Source organism: Orbicella franksi, chromosome 12, assembly GCF_964199315.1.
Source record: "Orbicella franksi chromosome 12, jaOrbFran1.1, whole genome shotgun sequence".
Lineage (NCBI taxonomy): Eukaryota > Metazoa > Cnidaria > Anthozoa > Scleractinia > Merulinidae > Orbicella > Orbicella franksi.
This window is the reverse complement of record NC_138156.1, coordinates 4,255,868-4,274,841: the sequence shown is the minus strand read 5'-3', so window position 1 is coordinate 4,274,841 and position 18,974 is coordinate 4,255,868. Positions and strand designations below refer to the sequence as shown.

General features: G+C 38.3%; 2 protein-coding genes across 3 annotated transcripts; one reads left to right on the top strand and one right to left on the bottom strand.

Moving 5' to 3' along the window:
- Positions 1 to 506: 506 nt before the first annotated feature.
- LOC145464179 (S-adenosyl-L-methionine-dependent tRNA 4-demethylwyosine synthase TYW1-like) lies at positions 507 to 15,986 on the bottom strand. 2 transcript variants are annotated; one of them, XM_081447986.1, is made up of 21 exons: positions 15,899 to 15,986; positions 15,109 to 15,293; positions 10,917 to 11,033; positions 10,252 to 10,353; positions 9,871 to 10,056; positions 9,658 to 9,757; positions 9,312 to 9,484; positions 8,700 to 8,822; positions 8,184 to 8,229; positions 7,956 to 8,030; positions 7,472 to 7,524; positions 7,018 to 7,136; positions 6,408 to 6,517; positions 6,166 to 6,237; positions 5,411 to 5,516; positions 5,151 to 5,286; positions 4,583 to 4,693; positions 3,395 to 3,463; positions 3,150 to 3,248; positions 2,221 to 2,277; positions 507 to 1,724 (listed from the first exon to the last, which is right to left on the bottom strand). In XM_081447986.1, the coding sequence occupies exons 1-21, from the start codon at positions 15,984 to 15,986 to the stop codon at positions 1,563 to 1,565; spliced, it is 2,289 nt and encodes a 762-aa protein (XP_081304112.1). In that variant the 3' UTR covers positions 507 to 1,562. The 2 variants fall into 2 exon arrangements, 1 of the variants encoding a protein (XP_081304112.1); XR_014041403.1 differs by lacking the exons at positions 507 to 1,724; positions 2,221 to 2,277; positions 3,150 to 3,248; positions 3,395 to 3,463 and adding an exon at positions 3,475 to 3,706 and having other exon boundaries at positions 4,481 to 4,693.
- Positions 15,987 to 16,046: 60 nt separating this feature from the next.
- LOC145464184 (ribonuclease P/MRP protein subunit POP5-like) lies at positions 16,047 to 18,967 on the top strand. The gene is made up of 5 exons (XM_081447992.1): positions 16,047 to 16,122; positions 16,215 to 16,357; positions 16,720 to 16,869; positions 17,677 to 17,760; positions 18,296 to 18,967. The coding sequence occupies exons 1-5, from the start codon at positions 16,103 to 16,105 to the stop codon at positions 18,412 to 18,414; spliced, it is 516 nt and encodes a 171-aa protein (XP_081304118.1). The 5' UTR covers positions 16,047 to 16,102; the 3' UTR covers positions 18,415 to 18,967.
- Positions 18,968 to 18,974: the final 7 nt, after the last annotated feature.

Below are 18,974 nucleotides of genomic sequence, written 5' to 3'. Positions count from 1 at the left end.
TGGGACACTGGCGCGTTATTCTTATTGCTGCTGTTATTCCGCGTCGCTAGAAGACTCTAATCAACTTTCTTGTTAAAAGAGTTGAACAGTTGAATCTAGTCAGGAAACGTGAGACTACTGAAATATGAGTTTAATATTCAAAGTTAATGTACTGGGATATGGCAAGTTTTCGCTTTGAAAACTTGCCGTTTTGGATACTGATTCTGCTCGTAAATTGGCGGCGCATTCCAACGGTGGGCAACACTCCCTGGGGCGGGGGGGGGGGGGGCTACTCCCAGAAAAATCGGGTGGGGGTGTGCGGCCAAATCCCATACCCTATTTATGACCAAAATGGCTAAAATCAGCTAAAATTGATACCCTATTTATGACCAAAACAGCTGAAAAATCATACCCTTTGGGGCCGCACATACCTATATAGCCCATTTAAGGGAGAACCCCCCCCCCGGAGCCAGACCGATTAACTCTACATCTTATATCGATAAATTGTAGTAAACGCCATATGTACGAAGTCTAATTTACTCTAATTTATTATGCCCGATCCCATAAGCGACTGAACTTTAATTTAAATCGTGCTTAAATAAAGGTTGGTTTTCTGTCTGTCTGTCTGTCTTTAATATAAACAATCGTTCATTGTCGTAGTGAGTCGCCAAGCTGTAAGCAAAGCCACTCTTTTAAGACTTTTAATCTTACTTTACACAGCACTTTTCATTTAAAAATTTGCAACGAAAAGCAACAATTACGAACTACACTCAGCACTTTCCATTAGTTTGAAGCGTATATGTTTGCTTTCAAATTTCGAAGCAGTTACCTTTTGTGTTTCCAGTTGGTTTCAAATTTCGCTCAATTTCGACTCAAAATGTGGAATTCTGTGGGCAAAATTGTTATTGACGCGCACAATAATGAATAATACACGAGCTTCTACCGACGCAATTTATCCAAACCTCAGGTCTATACTAGCGGAATACACTCACACTCGCTGACTCACCGGAACCGGAAATTGGCATACCAGTACGTACGATACACATTTTTAATATTTTGCCAACAACCCAAGGGATTTTCAGGTTGTCCAGTTGGAGAGACCGTTGAATAAGCTGCAACCCGCTGATCCACATGTGAGCGCATCTGGTGGGCGCAAGTTCAAGTCTTCAAAGCGAACCCTACGATACTGTGTTAAAAGCTCAACTAGCTTACGCCTTAGTTTACGTTCAGCCCTGCGTCTGAGATATTCAGATACAACTTGTCATAGATTCGCAGCCACTCTATACAGCTGAAAAAAGTTGTGTATAAAGCATAAAGTGAGCACGAGGATAAGGTTTTGCTCACGTCTGTGAAGGGTGCTGGTGCTGGCTTTTCCCAGTTACAGAATAGTGTGAACACTTCTGAACAGGCCTGAATATATTCATCTTCACTTCACTCCTTAGAAATTTGTCACTCTTACTTGGCAACCTTGCTTAGGAAAATTGCAAGCTTTATCAGTTTTCGTAGTTATGATTGCAAAAGAAACGTGTGACTTTTGCTAGTTATTTTCCAAATGATTGTAAATATCGATTTGATCTGATCATTTAACATCCACTGATGTCCTTCTTCTTCTTGCGGTGCCAGCGAGTCTCCTCTGGATCAAACCCCCTCTGCGCATGTCCCATTAAGGCCCAATTTGGTGTTTTGGCCATGTAGTCTAGTGCAGTAAAGTTTTTTGTTCCACTGCTCTCTTCATAACTGCATATCTACAGACAGAATAGAAAAGAAAATATATTGATGGTGATAACAAATGCAGATGTTATCTGGCTATGAAGGTATTTCAGACTCCCTACGTTAGTTACAGAATTGGAGTTTCAAGCACAACCATTAATGCATTCCAAGGAAGGCACAGTAACAACTGATGCAGATATGCAGCATACAACTAATAATGACACCGATCTGCAGGCAGGAGATTCCAGGTTCTGTGCAGTGCGCCACATCCGACTGCTACAAGACTCGACACCACAGTTCATCTACATGTACCTTAACTGCTTCTTGACCAACAGAGTAGCATTATTTCTTCAATCTCGTAGGTCATCGTTACTGAGTTCTTTACATCAATCAAGTAACACATACCAGAAGAATTTGGCAATTCCTTTTAAGACATTTCTAACATGTTCTCCTTTTATAAAAGGTACTAGAATCCTTTTTAATTATAAAGGATTTTCCATTTACTACAAGGTGTATACATTAAGGACTTACACGCTGATGGAATTTGGGATAATCAATCCATGTGTACCATCCATCGTCTTTCTTAAACTGCAAGTAATTTCAATACAGTAAGCTACAAAACAAACTAAGTGGCTAGGCTCGATTTCCGCCACTCTCACGGGTTCGATCTACGTTCCTCCCCGAGAGGTGCCTTCGGGAGCTCGGGCTCCTTTCCGAATCCCGAATAACGGCTGGCAATCAAGCCTACAGTGGCCTAATGGAAGGACGTTGGACACCCACCCGATCAAGGGGTCCAGGTCAAAGCACTGACCAAAGGCTGGACATAAGCTCTAGTGGTAGACCACTTGTTTATCGATGGAGACCCTCACTGTTTCACAAGTCTGGTCAAGGAAGCTATCCACATAACACTCTTTAACAAGAATAGTGGAATCGAGATCTTCGAAGCGTGGTTGCCGCAGTCAAAAACACCACTACAGGAAAATGTTACAATTGTAATTTTAATTTGATAACAAATGAAATGTATGTATGTATATGTATGTATATGTATGTATGTATGTATGTATCTGTATGTATCTGTATGTATGTATGTATGTATGTATGTATGTATCTGTATGTATGTCTGTCTGTCTGTCTGTCTGTCTGTCTGGCTGGCTGTCTGTCTGTCTGTCTGTCTGTCTGTCTGTCTGTCTGTATGTATGTATGTATGTATGTATGTATGTATGTGTGTGTGTATGTATGTATGGTACAACAGCAGTAACAACCTCATGCTGGAACAATGGAACATTGAAATGCACCAATCGCAGCCCACCTTTGTGATATCAATGGTACCGCACAACCTCATCACCCGATGAAGACAAGCAATAAACAGTGAAAATGCCAGGATCGACATCTCGCATGAAAAAATCGTTACACAAACGCAAACGATAAACTTTAATATTAGGAGAAAACAAATTCCTTACCTTCTTGTGAGCAATGAGAAGACAGTTAGAATGTTCATGTTCACACGCAATCTCGTAATCAGGCAACAAGTCGGTGAGCTTCTGAACAAAGCCAATAACCTAAGGAGGCCAATACATTGTCAAGAAAACAGATGATGAGAATAAAGAAAATAATTACTACGAGTTGTTTTGATGTACAAACAAATTCTCACAACTCACATTAAAACTAATACATGTATATGGGAATAAGTAAGGAAAATTGATACCTCTTCGTGCCACGGTACGTTCTCCATTGTCAAAGTTGATGCTTTAGATTCTCCACAATATGTCACACCCTGAGGAGAAAGGAAGAGAGAAACCTGGATCATAAGCACATTTTACAATTCATAAAGCACCAATTAATTACAGCGCAATTGCCTCTCATCACTTAAGTTTACTATCTGCAAAATTATTGAGGGGCTCGATTTATTACCTAATCAGTTGATAAATGTAACACGTAGTCGCCATAGCAAGTTTCAGAAGAGGACGTTCAAGAATTAGCCCTCCATCAGAGCGAAGAGTTCTGATAAAGGGTAACGCTTAAGGTGGCCGAACACAGTTTTCGCGCGCGCTTTTGCTGATGCAATTCAGCGCGCGCACAAGGATTGCAAAAAACAAACATGCCGTCAATATATACCCAACACCCGCACTATCTGTGCTATTTTTCTCTATAATTGAACGCAGTGTATTGATGGCTTTAGTGTTTTATCACAAATATACGTTAGAAAAGGTAAAGATGCAAAGCAAAGAACTCAGCAATTTTCAGCTTTTTCTTTGTTACCGAAAGAACCCAGTTAAATGCAGCGCATGCGTAGTAAGTCAAAAAATTGCGATTGAATGAAAATTTGCACTCTCGGAAATACGCCTATTTCTCGACAACCACTCATTAGAATTTCACGAAATTTGGCACGAAAATACTTTAGGAAATAAGTAACTGGAGTATTGAAAATAATTGAACTTTAACAAATGAAACTCTAGATATTCTAGTAAACCTTCAACAAGGGATAATTAAAGATCTCTCTGTTAAATTATTAGCAAAATGGTGTTAACTTGTGAGAATCGTTACAAGCTTGTTGCATGCAAATTATAAAGAAAATCTAATGACTAGATTTTCTACAAATAAACAAAACCGATTTTAAAGGCCTGTTTATTTTTATTCGTGTTGCCAAGGCAACGGCACATACGTCAGCTTAAACATCAAAAAACCAAAGTTTGTGTTAACTTGCTTGCTGCCATTTTTGGCGACCGAGAGATCAAGGGTTTTAGAGAAATAGGTGAATGAAACACAGGTGTCAAAAACTGTGTTCAGCCACCTTAAACACGTCAGTTTCAGGAACCTGCTAGGAAAACTCGAAAACAAAACTGTCACATCTGCATAAGAGTATTCTTTGGGAAACAAAGTAAAGTTATAGTACCTTTACTTCAATGAAGTCTGGTCGGCCAATGGAAACCAAGTCGGCATAGTTTTGGAGTTCTTCACTGTTCCATGACTTTACTAATGTGAGACGATACACAGTTCTTTGACCCTAACATAATACAAGATGTGCAATGAGACATTGTTCACCATGTTAGCTGAGTGTACCTCGCCACTCCGGGTGCAACAGCAAGGGGTTGGATTAGTACTTCATCATCTTCACTCATGTTCCTCAACTGTGCTCTTCACATGGCACAACAAACAAGGCCCTTGTCAGTAAATCTTTGTTAACCTAACTGAATTACTTGAAAGGCTTACTGATTCAGTTTGTAATGGGTCCAAAATAATGTTGTCACGGTGAACTTGTTGTGATAAGGGCACGTATTGCAACTCACAGGAAACAGGTTCGGTCCTTCCAACCCGTCTAACGTACAGTGTAAGTTGGTGCTAACCCCTACAACAAGTTGGATGGAGAGATGTCACAGCTACCAACCCTTCCATCCAGTCTGAAAGCTTGGAGCCACAATATAAACACCTTTAACAAGAACATAGTCATGTAAAACTCAAACCTTCTCCGATAAAGCTTTGAGACTATCCAGGAATCGAGGCCAGAAATCTCTGAACAATGGTCGATCAATCTTCTTGAGGCTGTCTTTTGTACTTGCATCCACGCTCACATACAACTGTGTCAAAGGAATGAGGTTTCTAAATGGGAAAAGGAAGGCAACGTATATAGAGCCATCTTAGTGTAACATTTCAACTAGACTGCCAAAATTGATGACTACAAGAATCTTACAAAAATAAAAAAAGCAACGCTTAAAGCATCTACCTGATAGCATCTGGAAACTGGGCATTAGTGACAAGAAAAGTGGAAATGTCATGCCCATGAAGAATCCTGATCAGTTCATTTATTCTTGGGTACATTATCGGTTCACCTATTACAAAAGAAACGATCAAAAAAACGATCCACAATAGGCTTAAAACCTGTTGCCATTTAGCAATATGACTGACTGACTGACTGACTGACGGACGGACGGACGGACGGACTGACTGACTGACTGACTGAATGAATGAATGAATACTTTATTGAGCCCCCAATGGGGCTTTTCAGGAACAATGCTTAAAATATCCGCATACTGTACAGCAACTGCAGCAATTCCAAAAGTGATGGCTTAGTCTTTTGGAGCAGTATTCCACAATAATAGGAACTCATAAAGAAAGCAACGATAAGGCAGCATGCAAAGAAAGGTCATATCCGATAGCCTGAGCTCGGAAAATGTTTGAGGAACTAAAAGTACTGTAAGAGATCAAGTTTTGGAGGCTAGTGAGAATGACGTTTGGGCTAGGACATCAAAGTTACAGCTCGTGCAAGGGCAAGCCTGAAAACTAGTTTTGAAGGATTGAAACGTGCCAGGACACACAGGAAAATCTGAAGAATTCACTTTCAAGTTTGCATAGGTTTCCTTTCTTGAACATTTGCAAATTAAAACACTAAAAGTAACTGAATATAAATTACACGTATCTATTTCTAAATTTAAATTTATCTGTTGTTTAACCAGTACGAAGCTACCTTAAACATCATACCTACAAGTGACAGTGCACAATGTCTTATTTTCATTCCTTCTTCGAATCGCTCTGGTTTGACACCAGGAACCCCTGAACAAATGAACAAAAAAGGTAGCAGTCAGACAAACAAGATGAGAGAAAATTGGAGAATGTTCAACAACAGCTCATTTACATGTAGCTTTGTCACCCAATCCTTTAGTTCATTTCCTGTTAGTTTACATAAGTTGGATTCTACGTTTTGTTTTATTCATGTAACTTACCTCTAAACTGTTTAATCATATTGCGGTGATTCTCCATGGCCCCATTAACAATGGTGTCTGGATCGTCCGTCTTCCACTTCCACTCTGTTCCAACAGGATTTGTGTGATGCCTAAAATATAGATAAGATAGAATTCACGTCATAAGAATATTACTCTCACGAGAATAAAGAGGTTTTCTTGTGGTTGTCTATGGGCCTCCACAGACAAGACAGTTAGTCATTTCATTTTTGTCCGTCAAAGACAGCAGACTGGCTGTTGAAAGCTCACAACTTTAAACAATTTTACCAGGGAACGTTTTTTACCTCTTTTAGAGCATTCTATTGTCGGTTAAAGCCTAGCAGTTTAAGACAAAAACATGATACTACTAATAAGAACTGCACAAAGACATAATGTGGCACATTTCTTGACAAATGTTTAGCGGTGTAGTTCCCATCACACTACATTACATTTTACAATAAGACAGCTAGTCTTCTAGTTGCTGTTGCGGATGATGTGGGTGTTGTGTGAACTGGCCTATAGCTAAGAGTGAATTCTCAGTGACTTGCTTGTACTGTCAGTGAATTTAAGGGTGATTTCCACTTGCCAAACCTAAGAACTAAATTGTGCTTACCGCCAACAAAATACACATTTATTGGCACAAGCTAAGCTGGGCGTGGTCTCCATACAGCGATGACTCTCTATACCATAGAAGGTATGTTTGTAGCACCCACCACGACCTCTTAACATTGACTGTAAAAAAAAAGGTCTAACACTATCAGAAAATAAAACAGTGATATGCCCTTAATAACAATACACATAGTTTGAACAAACTAATTTTACACGTATTTTTTATTATTCTTTGTAAGATAACCAAAATTCTTATTTCTTGTTTCCTGTTGAAAACCTGTCAATTTTTTTTTCCGATAAAGTTCAGATTCCAACAAGTTTTTTCAGTTCTCAAAACTTCACATACGGGTTTGCAGTATGCTATGTACATGTATCCATTATCCTTTTCTTGAATCTAATGTTAATATCTTGCTAGGATAAATGTAATTTACCATCAGTAAAGATCCAATTTTAGATACCTTTGTCCATCTGCAAAGTTTCACTCCAGAATGACTGCCAATCAAACGATAACCTAGCAAAAAAATCGAAGGTTTAAAATATTACTAGTGAACAGACAGTTACATCAAAAGTAATAGTTTCTGAAAAAGTTCGTAACAGAAAAATATCAGTCGATTTAGAAAATGTAACATCCTGTACACGGAGTGTCTGTAACTGGACTGAGCAGTTGCAAGGACATAAAGGCTTATGAGTACCATAAATGGAAAAAAGGATTGTTAGAAAAAACTAATGACAATTTTCACTTATTCCACTTCAATATTCCAAGTAATCATATTTTACAACTAGTTTATCTCAAGGAATTTACAAATTCTAGAAATCTGTTCAGGTAGTATTTCACTGTGTTCCGCCTGAAAAATTTCATTTCAAGGGTAAATAATCCTGGAGAACCCCATCAAACCTTTAACAACTTACAATAGTGATCAGTAGATTTTAACAAGTAAATACCTTGCTTTGTTAGCGCTTTCTCTAATGCAGGTGTAATCATCTCTTTAGGTTCTGTCTGCACTTTTTTCTTTTTACCTTCAACAAAAATCATCACTCACTCTACTCAGTAACATCATTGTGCAGACGTGATAAAATAATATTAGAAAACCAGCATAGTGTTTTAGAAAATTATGCATCCACAGTATTCCAATTTTAACCAATATGAGACAAAAACACACTGTAACATACCTATACTTCTCTTTGGACCCTTCAACTGCATAGCTTCTCTTTCTTCCTACCAGTAGGTGCAGGAATTAGGGGAAAAAAGGGTACAATGTGCAAGTTTGTAAAATGCCATAAAATTTGTAAACAATGTTTTTGCAAAGCGTGTACGTACACATAAAGTACAACTAGCAATGATCATGCTAATGTGCCGATTCTAGTTTGCACTGTGTACTTTTAAATTCATTCCACATATACAGGGTTACAACAGGAGCTGGTGACCAATAAAACTGCTGTCACTTAATGAGACATTGTTCATATAGCCACAGTGACACCTTTTTTTATTCACTTTAAGTTCTCCCTCTTTAGTTATACTCTTCACTAATTTGGTTATCTACTGCCTCCTCAGAGGTAAATATTACAAATATTCTAGTAATACATAGCAGTGATCTACATGGATGTAATTAGGATGTTTTATGACATGTAAATTTCTATTCTGCAATGCAAGCTTCAGCTATATTTCTGGCGTACAATTTCTTTTACCTTTGCTTGTTTCATTGTGTTCATCATAGGTCCTAAATCTTCCAAGTCTAACAAGCCAGACTTGTTTTCTCTTTCATCATCTCCTCCATCATCATCTTCTTCACTAGTGGTTTCATACAGAGTCTTTAGCAAAAGGAGAATGGTAAACTTCGTCAACTTGTAACTGACTAAACACACAATATATTTGTGAAAGTAAAGTAAAAATGTTTGTTACTATAATAATGCCAGAAGGGAGCTAGCTAGCATTTCACATTTAATGGTTCCAAGGCTTACACTGGAAGGGAGTAACAACTTCTAGACCTGTAGATTTATTATACCCTGCATAGCGGAAAATTACATGCACACATACATGTAACACACTAAGAAGTAGCTCAACAGTCATCTAATGACGTCAAAATTCTCTGAACATGAATATAAAAATTAAAATAACTAGTATACAAGCAACACAAGTTATACATAAGCTACGGGCTTCTAACAGGAAGAAATTAATACCAGCTAAACCTGTGACTGGAAGCCTATATCAGGGCGAATTATTTTCAATATCAGTGTCCGAAATGAGTTTATGGTATGTTACTTTCAATGGCTTGCTAGACATTGTGCATGGCTCAGTACCTCATCATCTTGAATATCATTCTTCTGAAAATCTTCTTGGCTATGGAGGCAGGCATTGCTACCAGATTTTGATTCAGTGGCACAGTGGCACGCAGTCTCCTTTGAGTTCCCTCTTTCCTTTTTAAAATGCAATAGGAAGTCTGAACTCCAAAATTTGAAGTCTTCCTCGGTGCCTACAAAGAGCCCAACAATTCACAATTAAAATCAAAATGCAAGACTTTTCAAAAAATACTCTGCAACTCAATTCTCTTGTTGTTGGTTGCTGTTATCGTTAAGTTGCAGTCATATATCATTCCATGCTCATCAGTAATGGCCCCCAAATGTTCCATTAACAATATCCTCTTACCTCCATGTTTGCTGTTTGCTACATTTTCATCTCCCAATCCAAAAGGAAAGACTTGTCTCGCACTGAGCAACCCCAGCCACTTGTCAACATTCTTTCCAACCTGCAGCACAATCGTGTTTGTTTAAACCTACTTCAACAATCAACTTCAGTCTCTGTTTATCCAAGCACAATAATTGTTGAATGACATGAAAGCTAATATGTTGGATTACTAACCATGTTAAATCTTTCCTTGTAGAGAGAATTACCAAGACCAAACACTGCATAGTCCAAACCACTGAGGAGAGATTTCTGCACACGGAAATCATTTGAGGCCTCCTCTAGCCATTTACAAAACCACTCAGCACTTTCTGGAGGCTTTCCATCCACATAGGTGCTGATTATAAACACACAAGTATCAACCTGTAGATTAGAAAATCACACACGTAGACATGCAGTAAGTAATGGTAAAGAATCTGATCTGACATCAAGAACTTACAGCTTACAAACTTCTTAACTTATCACACAGTAAATTTGTTGTTTGTTGATACTTAGAGTAAGTTTCTCCCACGTAAACAAAAATACTACAGACAACAAATTCAGAAAATATATCCTTACCTCCTCAGAAAGACTGTCCTCTGGTTCATAATTCTTTAAATCCACCACCTCACTCGTCAACCCCAGGCTTTGTGCTTCGGATTTCATATCTTTAGCTAAACTCTGCACAAACACAAAATTTAAAAAAATTGGCCACAGATTATGGCAATCTCAATCTGTTTTGATAGAGAGTGCTGGTCAGTGTAATGACTTGCATAAATTTCAGTAGACTTCATTAATTATATAAAGGACTGAAGACAGTCTAAATCCTAATCGTCCCACCAGTCAACCCGTGAGACTTGTTTTGAGTGGAAAAAGTAATAACAGTGAAGACACAGGAAAAATGCACGCAATATCAGAAGGCACTTAAAGAAAGTCTAATACAACCCAGAAAAAGTAACATCAACCTCAAAACAAATTACAAGCAGAGCTCCAGCAGCCCGAAGGGCCACCAAGTGGAGCAAGATACACATATAGGAAAAAGAGGAAACCCATGAATCGATTTTCTCATGGTTATCATGGGTAGTGGTATTGCTCGTGCGTGCGTATACACAATGACAATGACCTAGTCACGCAACATGGTGTTTGCTAGATGAAGGGAACAGTAATTCTTTACCATTGTCAGGGAGCAATCTCAAATATCATACAAGTACAAAAAAACAGAAAATTAGCATGCAGTTCAGTACCTTTGCCTTTCCTGTTTGTGTTCCAAAGAATATCTTGATTCTCTCTGACCTGGCTGTTCCTCTGCTATTGGTCTCAGAATCCAGAAGAGATGGTGAGGCCTTCATAGCTCTATTTCCCTATTAAAAACATGTGATCCTTTCAAGGCATTCATTTTCTGACAAACTTACAAATTATAATAAATCATGTTTTCCTACAAACAATTCTCCTGACTGGCAGGCATATTCTTAGTTTTGGTGCAGCTACACCAGGTGCACAAAAATCAGTCGTTTACCAACAATTTGGTTCAATCTTTAAAGCTTAATCAAGTAAAGACTACGCAAATCAAGTCAAAAGTTGACAAACACTCAAATACATGTAGCATACATTTTTCACATTCATTATGATAATCTGTAATCCCAGTCTTGTCCACTCTTAACAATCCTGGATCCTTCTTGTTTTATTATTTAGTATACCTGTTTTGTTTCCTTTATTCAGGAAAATTCTATTTTGGCATTGTGGATGTCATGGAGTTATGGAGATATTTCCGTCCGTCCGTTCGTTCATTTCCCTCAATTTGATTGCTCAACATGCATGTATATGACATTTCTCCTTTGGGGTAGGATAAAGGGCTATAACCTGAGTATGCTTGAAGAGTCTTGATGTACATACAGTACACACATCCTTACAGTAATTGACTTGCCAAAAAGGGGCTTTCCAAAGACAATACCTACTCAGTGGCGGATCCAGACCTTGAGCTAAAGGGGGGGGGGGGGGGGGGGGGTGGGCAGTTTTGTTTTGCTTGCCCTGCCGGGTTCTCTTTCTTCTGTGATTTCTTTTTTTACCCAAAATAAGAGGGACCCCTCCCATAGATCTGCCACTGCTACTAAAATATAATACAGTCCAACCTCTATTAAGCAGCCACCTATTAGGTGACCAGTAATCAAAGTCCCAATGAGGGTTATTCTATTGTTTTTAAGCGACAAACCCCTTCTGAGCAGCCACTATCCATTTCCCTAGGGTCGCTATTGAATAGGGGTTGAACTGTGTTACCAAAATAAACTACCCTACTTAACAACAGGTATTGAATTAATAACTTAAAGAGAACTGCACGGTGAGTTCTATGGCAGGTAAAAATTACTATTGTAAGTATAATTCACCCAAGCAACATGCTTTTTTATAGTTCTGACTCAAAATCCTGTCTATTAAGTGAATGTAAGTAAGTACATTGTACACCTATAGATACCATGGATAAAAGGGATATACTTTAGTCATGCAACACTTTTGAGTGGTATATATTAACAATAGCTTCCATCAGGCATGAAAATATGCTTAGAAATTTGTCCGTGGACATTATCTGTTCCAAGGAGTGAACAGTTTTCCGAGAGCAAAGCTCAAGGAAAACTGCGAGCTTCAAGGAACAGGTTATGACCAAGGACAAATATCCAAGCATATTTTTCAAGTCAAATGGAAGCTATTGAGTTTATTATCCTTCAAATATTTTTTGCAACACACAAGATCTGCTAGTCTCTCCCAAATAGGTCAATCAGGTCAAACTTTGTCAATTGGCTTCCAAAATCCCCACCTCTTTCAACATTCAATTCAAGACTTTCGAACAGACTTCGCTTCAGTGAAAAGAATATGCTTAACGAAAAAGTACAACATTTCAGTGAAAGGAAAACAGACTTCTTTAATGAAAGGCAATTTAAGCAAGATACAAGTTGCAGATATGGTTACAGTCTAACTCTTTCTTTTGAGAACAAGATCAAAGCACAAAAATTGTTAAGCATTTCATTTCTTTCTGTGAAATGCGTTAACCACCATGAACGAAACAGCTAGCACTTTACGGTTCTATTCCTTTCATGTTGTGTTCAATTGAAGCAGTACTGTATCTTGAAAATACAATAATTGTGAAATTGACCGGCCGAAAATGATTGCCTACTGGGAATAACAGAATGCTCCACATGATTGATGTATGATGTGCTGGCAACCTGTGAAGAATTCAAAGCAGCCTGCACTTGAAATCTGGATTCCTCCACAAGTTGGTTTTGCTGGATTTCCATCAGAGCTCTTTCTTTCCTAACCTGATACTGAGTGGAGCCAGAAACAAAGTTGCCTGCAATCGCTGACGATTGAATGTGCTGCTTGAGGGTAGGACATTTGTGGTAGCTTTCAACAGCTGAGTCACTCTTATGGCTGGTCACCGACTTCCCTCTGGCATTTCCAAGCTCAGATGCCTTCAAGATCATCACAGAGGTGGCTTGCAAACAATTGGAAGTAGCCAATGTGAAGTAGCCAATCCTTCTTTTTTGGACATCTGAGAAAAAAGGTTCTGCAACCTGTGTTTCCCAGGTGGTGCATTGCAGTACCAGACATCATCTGCAGGGTTGAATTTCATTGCTTTGTGATTTTTTGGTTTCTGCCAAAGAGCTTTACATTGCTTATTTCGCTTCAACAAGTAGGCCTTCACAGCTAACACAGGACAGTGAGGATTGCCCAGCATCTCTGACATGGCAGCTGCAGCTTTATTTTTGCTGCTATGGAGGCCCCCTTGGTGGTTTTCCATGGCTCTTTCAGCAAGTGTTATGCACTCAAGGCCGCAGCTAGAACTGTGGATTTAAATATCTTCAGTCGTCATCTCATTCATGTTTCTCGCCGGCATTTTCCAAAGTGGAGCATGATGTTAAACCAGGCTATTTGCAGTAACCTTTCTGGTGTTTCTAGTCCAAGCTGCTTCCTTTCGTAGAGAATTGCGACATCTTGAGGTATCAACACTGGTTTGTGTTTAGTGGATGAAATTTTTCCTTCACAAGCGAGCTCAACCAGGTGAGCATTGAGAGTATCATTTGCAGGCTTGAACTCTGTAGTAATAATACTGCAGTTTATGTTTTCTTTACTTAAATACCTATCCAGGCCAGCTCAAATTGTTCTCATTGAATTACGACTGTAATATTTGCCATTGTGGGAGCGAGCTTTGACGTAAAAACTATGCAAAATATTTACAAACTCTTCTTTTGTAAACTTGTTTAATGGCTTGTTAACTGCTTTTTCTTTTCACCAGGCTGAAAGAAAATTATAAATACTCTAGAATGAGAGTGGCTAATAACTTTTTGTCTTTTAGCATGTGTTTTTTGTCATATTTTTAATTCAAGGGCTGTTGAACAGAGTGAACCTTGGGTGAAACCAAGCAAAAATCTCACAATGAGCTTGTGTATTTCAATATTGTATCAAAAATAACAAATTAGACTACGTGTTTACAAACAGCTTACCGTCAAAAACATTAACAGCGTATGAAGTGGAATTTTGGTGTTTTCTGGTACCACTTTATCAACCAGCAAGTTTATCTCTTCTTCTATTGCAAAAATAAACCATTCTGCCATCCCGAAATTAATTTTAATGTGAGATTTGAATCCTTGAAGTCAGTTTTGAAGATTGGGGAATATCAATCAGATATTTCCCAGTCTTAGTTGGGGTATATTCAGTCACATGACGCGTTTAGACCAATCGTGCGGGAATGAAAATATTTAATAGATAATTAAATGGAATATCCTGGAATTTTCTTGGTATACACACCAGCCTTTAGGTGACTGTGTATACCAAGAAAATACACGTGAAGAATGGGAAATTCCATGGTATACCACAAGAGAGCATTGTATAACTATTTTAAACCATGCCATAGAAAATAAAGGGGCCAACACAATCAATGCGACATACACGTGGTGTATGATGGGAAGGTTGGATGTAATACTTAAGAAATAGAAAACAGGTGGTGTGTTTCTATCAAGTTTTAGAAACACGAGTGGAAGTTTGGGAGAACAAGAAATGCTATGGGAACACGAGCCGCAGGTAAGTGTTTCCACAGCTTTTTCAAGTTCTCCCAAACTTTCACAAGTGTTTCTATAACTCGATAGAAACATGGAGAACATGTTTTCTATTTTTTTAAGAAAACACCACCGTGAAAAAAGAAAAACAACTTGTTAACTTTGATTATCAAAATGTAAATTCTCTTTGCTCAGGCCAGCATTACGTCAACAGCTTGCGCTAGTTCTGTGTTTCTATCGAGTTATAGAAACACGATTTTTAACCAGTCAGCGTGCGTATTTTCTTAGGACTGTTTTCTAAAGTCTAATATACAATAACTTTCCTGTATTCTGATTGGCTGTATTTCCTATAGCATGGTATAAAGATATGACAACAATAAAAATTTTTAATTACCTCTTCGGATTTTCTCTGTTGCACATACTCAGTCCTGTACTTGTCTTTTCCTCTAAGCCTGATAATCAGCCATGACAAGCCCAAACCTCCAAGGACAAGAGTTGCACCCTGCACCCTTACAGACATCCACCAGTCTATTAACTTGTCCTGCCAACTAGGCTCTTTAACATTTTTTGAAGATTGTGCTATGGAAAAAAAGTTTTGCTGATTAGTTTCAGGGATGATTCACTTGTCTGTTTCTTAGTGACTCTAAACAGTCCTCAAACCCAGGCTGTTAAATCATTTTCCGGGTACAATTTACACTTAAGTTATTGGTACCTATTGTCGGACACTACCTGTTCTTGGACAGCTAAGGAAAAGACTCTGAAGTTTGGAAGAAAACCTTGCCAAGCCCTTAAACTGGGACTAATAGTACATTTTAGCTGAGAAAAAAGTACCAGTGCACATGCGTGTAGCCTTCTGTTCCACTCTTAGGAGCGAAGAGGATGTGTGAGTGATACAAGTTTACGTTTTTCCGCCTTCAGAAATTCAGAATCAACTTGGGGTAAATATGGTAAACTAACATTGAAGTATGTAAAAGTCCAGAGTTCTTAGTTTGTCTAACCTAAAGTGACCTTCTAAAATTAAGAAGGGAAAACATAATCGAGGAAAAGAACGTAAACGCTGAGCTGTTTAATACACGTGAGCTACAAATTGCCGCGAACACTGCACGAGTTTTATTCCTTGAAAGTTCCAAAAAATTATATTATACAGGCGATAAAGACGAAGAGGTACCATTCATTATACTTACCATCTACTTGGAAGGATAAACAAACAACAAGCAAGAAAATTACTCCTAAGAAAAAGAACACCGAGCTGCGCGAGTTACAAGCCGCCATTTTAATCTTACACAAAAGGCTCGGTTACAAAGTCAAGTAAGGAACGCCTGTCAATAAATGCAGTTGGTGAACACGCTGAACTGCAGTACCTGTGATTTGAAGGACAAAATAAAGAAATGGTGAGGTATAAAAAAAGGTCAGTACAGAACATGCACTCACCATGAATAAAACAGTCTATATGAAAAGTTTCAGCTGAATTCGTCATCTGTTACTTCATTCCCGTTGCAGATATTTGTTGGTAGAAATTTCATTTGCAGACGGCAAGGTTGATGAAAGAATTTTATCGAGATTAATTTACAAAACCGTGAAGAATGCCGTGATATCTGCCCATGGAGACTACGGAATGGCTTGCGTCGATCGCTCTTTAAAAGGTACGGGTATTAAATGCATTGTAAGGAAGGCCCCTCGATTCATTGTTTCCAGCTGTTTCTTACTTCCCCAGCGGGAATTACATGTACTCAGTATATACGTAAATCGTTAGTTGATGGTGTGCCGCTGGAACATTGAAACCCTTACCCTATTTAAGGCCATGACCAGCTTGATTCTGCAACCCTTTTCTAGACTAGGGACCAAAAAACCTACACTATCCCATGCCCAGACTAGCCATTTTTGCATGCACTCAAAAACTATCTACAGCAGAATATATAGTGTATTAAGTTAGTAGTGTAGCCAATTAGAGAACGGCAATCATTTTAGACCACTAAAACTTACTATTTTGTGTGTCTTACTGTAGTGAAGTATACAAACCCCATTACCGGTGTGGCCTTTATAGCCTGTGGCAGGGACTATTACAGGATGGTTTGGTCTGCACTAACCTTAATCAAAACCATCACCTTTGAAGATTCAGCTAGGCCTTGTATGTTCAGAGTACTTCATGTAGGAGGTAATTTTAAATATTATTTTTGATATATATTGGTAATACTAATTCTTGTCTTTGTAACTGCCAGCTGGAATAACCATTACTTAGATCGGTTTATTTTATTAGTTTCTCTCCAACAACCTGGGTTCTAAAGAGTATTTTTGCTACAGTATTTTGTAAAAACTCACTTAGTTCTTTCTGGTTAATTATCAGGCTTCTCCCTGAACAGTAATCAGTACCCCTTGGGATGGTAAACTTGTAGATATACATAGCCTACTTACAAGCCAAGTAGTCCATCAGGCTTGTGCTCATATCCAGTTTCAGTAGCATGAAGCAACTAAGAGTATTTCTATCCCCCCCCCCCCCCACCCCTACCCCCGATGAGAAGCTGGTCTATCACAGGGTTACCCCGTAGCAGTAAATGTGCAATTACCCATTTATGCATCTGGGTGGAGAGAGGCACTGTGAAAGTTAAGTATCTTGCCCAAGAACACAACACAATGTCCACAGCCATTGCTTGAACCCGGACCACTCAAACCAGAGTCAAGCGCTAACCATCAGCTCACACTATCATGAAGAACAACATTAAACTTCACATTTTGTTTTCATGCCACCCTTATCAATTTCAGTCTGCCTAATAGCAAACGGTCCAAAATTTATTAGCTGAAAACCTTCACAGAATACTTCACTAGTGTCCCCTTCATAACTTGGGGTGTCTGCTTAATGCAGGTTTGGCTGTACAGTAGTTTGAGAAAAGGAATTGCAGATAATTAAAAAATTACTCTTGAGCAACAAACTCAGACAAGTTATGTGTTTTCTGGCCCTTTTCAGGCACTCTCCTTTCTTGCCAGAAGTTTCTTATTCATCACAATAAAGAAGAGTTATTAAAGTTATTACAGCAGTGCAAGACACCAGGTTAGTTCAATGTATTGGTCTTTCCTCTCCCCATTTAAGCCTCTTTCAGGCATTCAGTTAGATGGGATGCAGCACAAAAAAAAATAGCAGAGCAAAAATAGCAGAGCAAAAATAGCAGAGCAAAAATAGCAGAGAGGCTTGGGGTAAAGAGCAAATGCCTTCCCACACTACACTTCTTCCCTATTTTTTCATGCGCCTTTTTTTGCATTGTGGTTCATCTAACTGAATGCCAGGAAGAGGTTCTTCCCCCTCCCATTCTTACCATTGAAAATGAGAGTTTTGAAACCAACCTTTGGACAATATTGCAATGGTTTTGTTCTTTTTTGTTTGTTTGTTTCTGGTTTTCTTTGGTGGGAAGAGAAGTAGAGGGGCTCACAAAAGTAAATTTTACAACAGCTTTGTAACTGGGTGTATTTTCAATTGGTAATTGTCAATTTTATTCATAGTATTGATATCTTAAAGTTTATATTCATAAATTATTATAAATACTGTACAGAGAGTCTTGTATATGGCTATTATTTTTCATTTGTTTCAGCTGAAAGGACAAAAATATCAAGAACCATAAAGAAAGCTGAGAAAAATGCATTTCCCCTGAACCCTTTTAACACAAAGAAACGATTCAAGAAAATGTATCTCTACAGACATTCCACCTGATGAGGATTTTGACTCTAGTTAGAAGAAGTTTATCAAAATAAATGTTTTCCCACTACAAAAATAGACGAGGGTTATTTTAAACGTAAGGGTATATAAAATTGCACAATATCTCTGGGAGATGCAGTTACGGTTAACACACTGGACTTCAGATCAGGTGAATCACCTTACCCACGAAATAGCAACTTGATATGTATGAACAATACAGATGTACTGTTGATGGAACGTGCAGCATAAGTCGCAAAATCAAGGAACAAATCAAGGAAGCAATTCACAGAAGAGAAGCCCACTGACTGGAATGTTTAAAACCTGCTTAAACAAAGCCATCTTCATGAAATGAGAGTATTCCAGAGGTAATTTACCTGTTTCAAGCTATACAAGACCAACTTTGTTTACAAAAAAAAACAAAAAACACTTCATCCAAATTTGAAAGTGCAGATGGACTCCATACATGTGAAACTTTTTGTACACTGGACAAATTGTATGGAATCAACGTCTTAAAAAAATAAAACAAGCAAAGTGATGCAAATAATTTGTGATTTTTCTTAAACTTTATTACATTC

Excerpts from the sequence above, each read along its gene's own strand:
- LOC145464179 (XM_081447986.1), bottom strand. The coding sequence starts at position 15,986 with ATGGCGGCTTGTAACTCGCGCAGCTCGGTGTTCTTTTTCTTAGGAGTA. Across the intron at positions 8,230-8,699 it reads ACACAATGAAACAAGCAAAG|GAAGAAAGAGAAGCTATGCA; the intron begins GTAAAAGAAATT and ends ACCTACTGGTAG. Across the intron at positions 2,278-3,149 it reads TTCTCATTGCTCACAAGAAG|TTTAAGAAAGACGATGGATG; the intron begins GTAAGGAATTTG and ends AATTACTTGCAG.
- LOC145464184 (XM_081447992.1), top strand. The coding sequence starts at position 16,103 with ATGGTGAGGTATAAAAAAAG. Across the intron at positions 16,358-16,719 it reads CGTCGATCGCTCTTTAAAAG|TGAAGTATACAAACCCCATT; the intron begins GTACGGGTATTA and ends GTCTTACTGTAG. Across the intron at positions 16,870-17,676 it reads CAGAGTACTTCATGTAGGAG|GCACTCTCCTTTCTTGCCAG; the intron begins GTAATTTTAAAT and ends GGCCCTTTTCAG.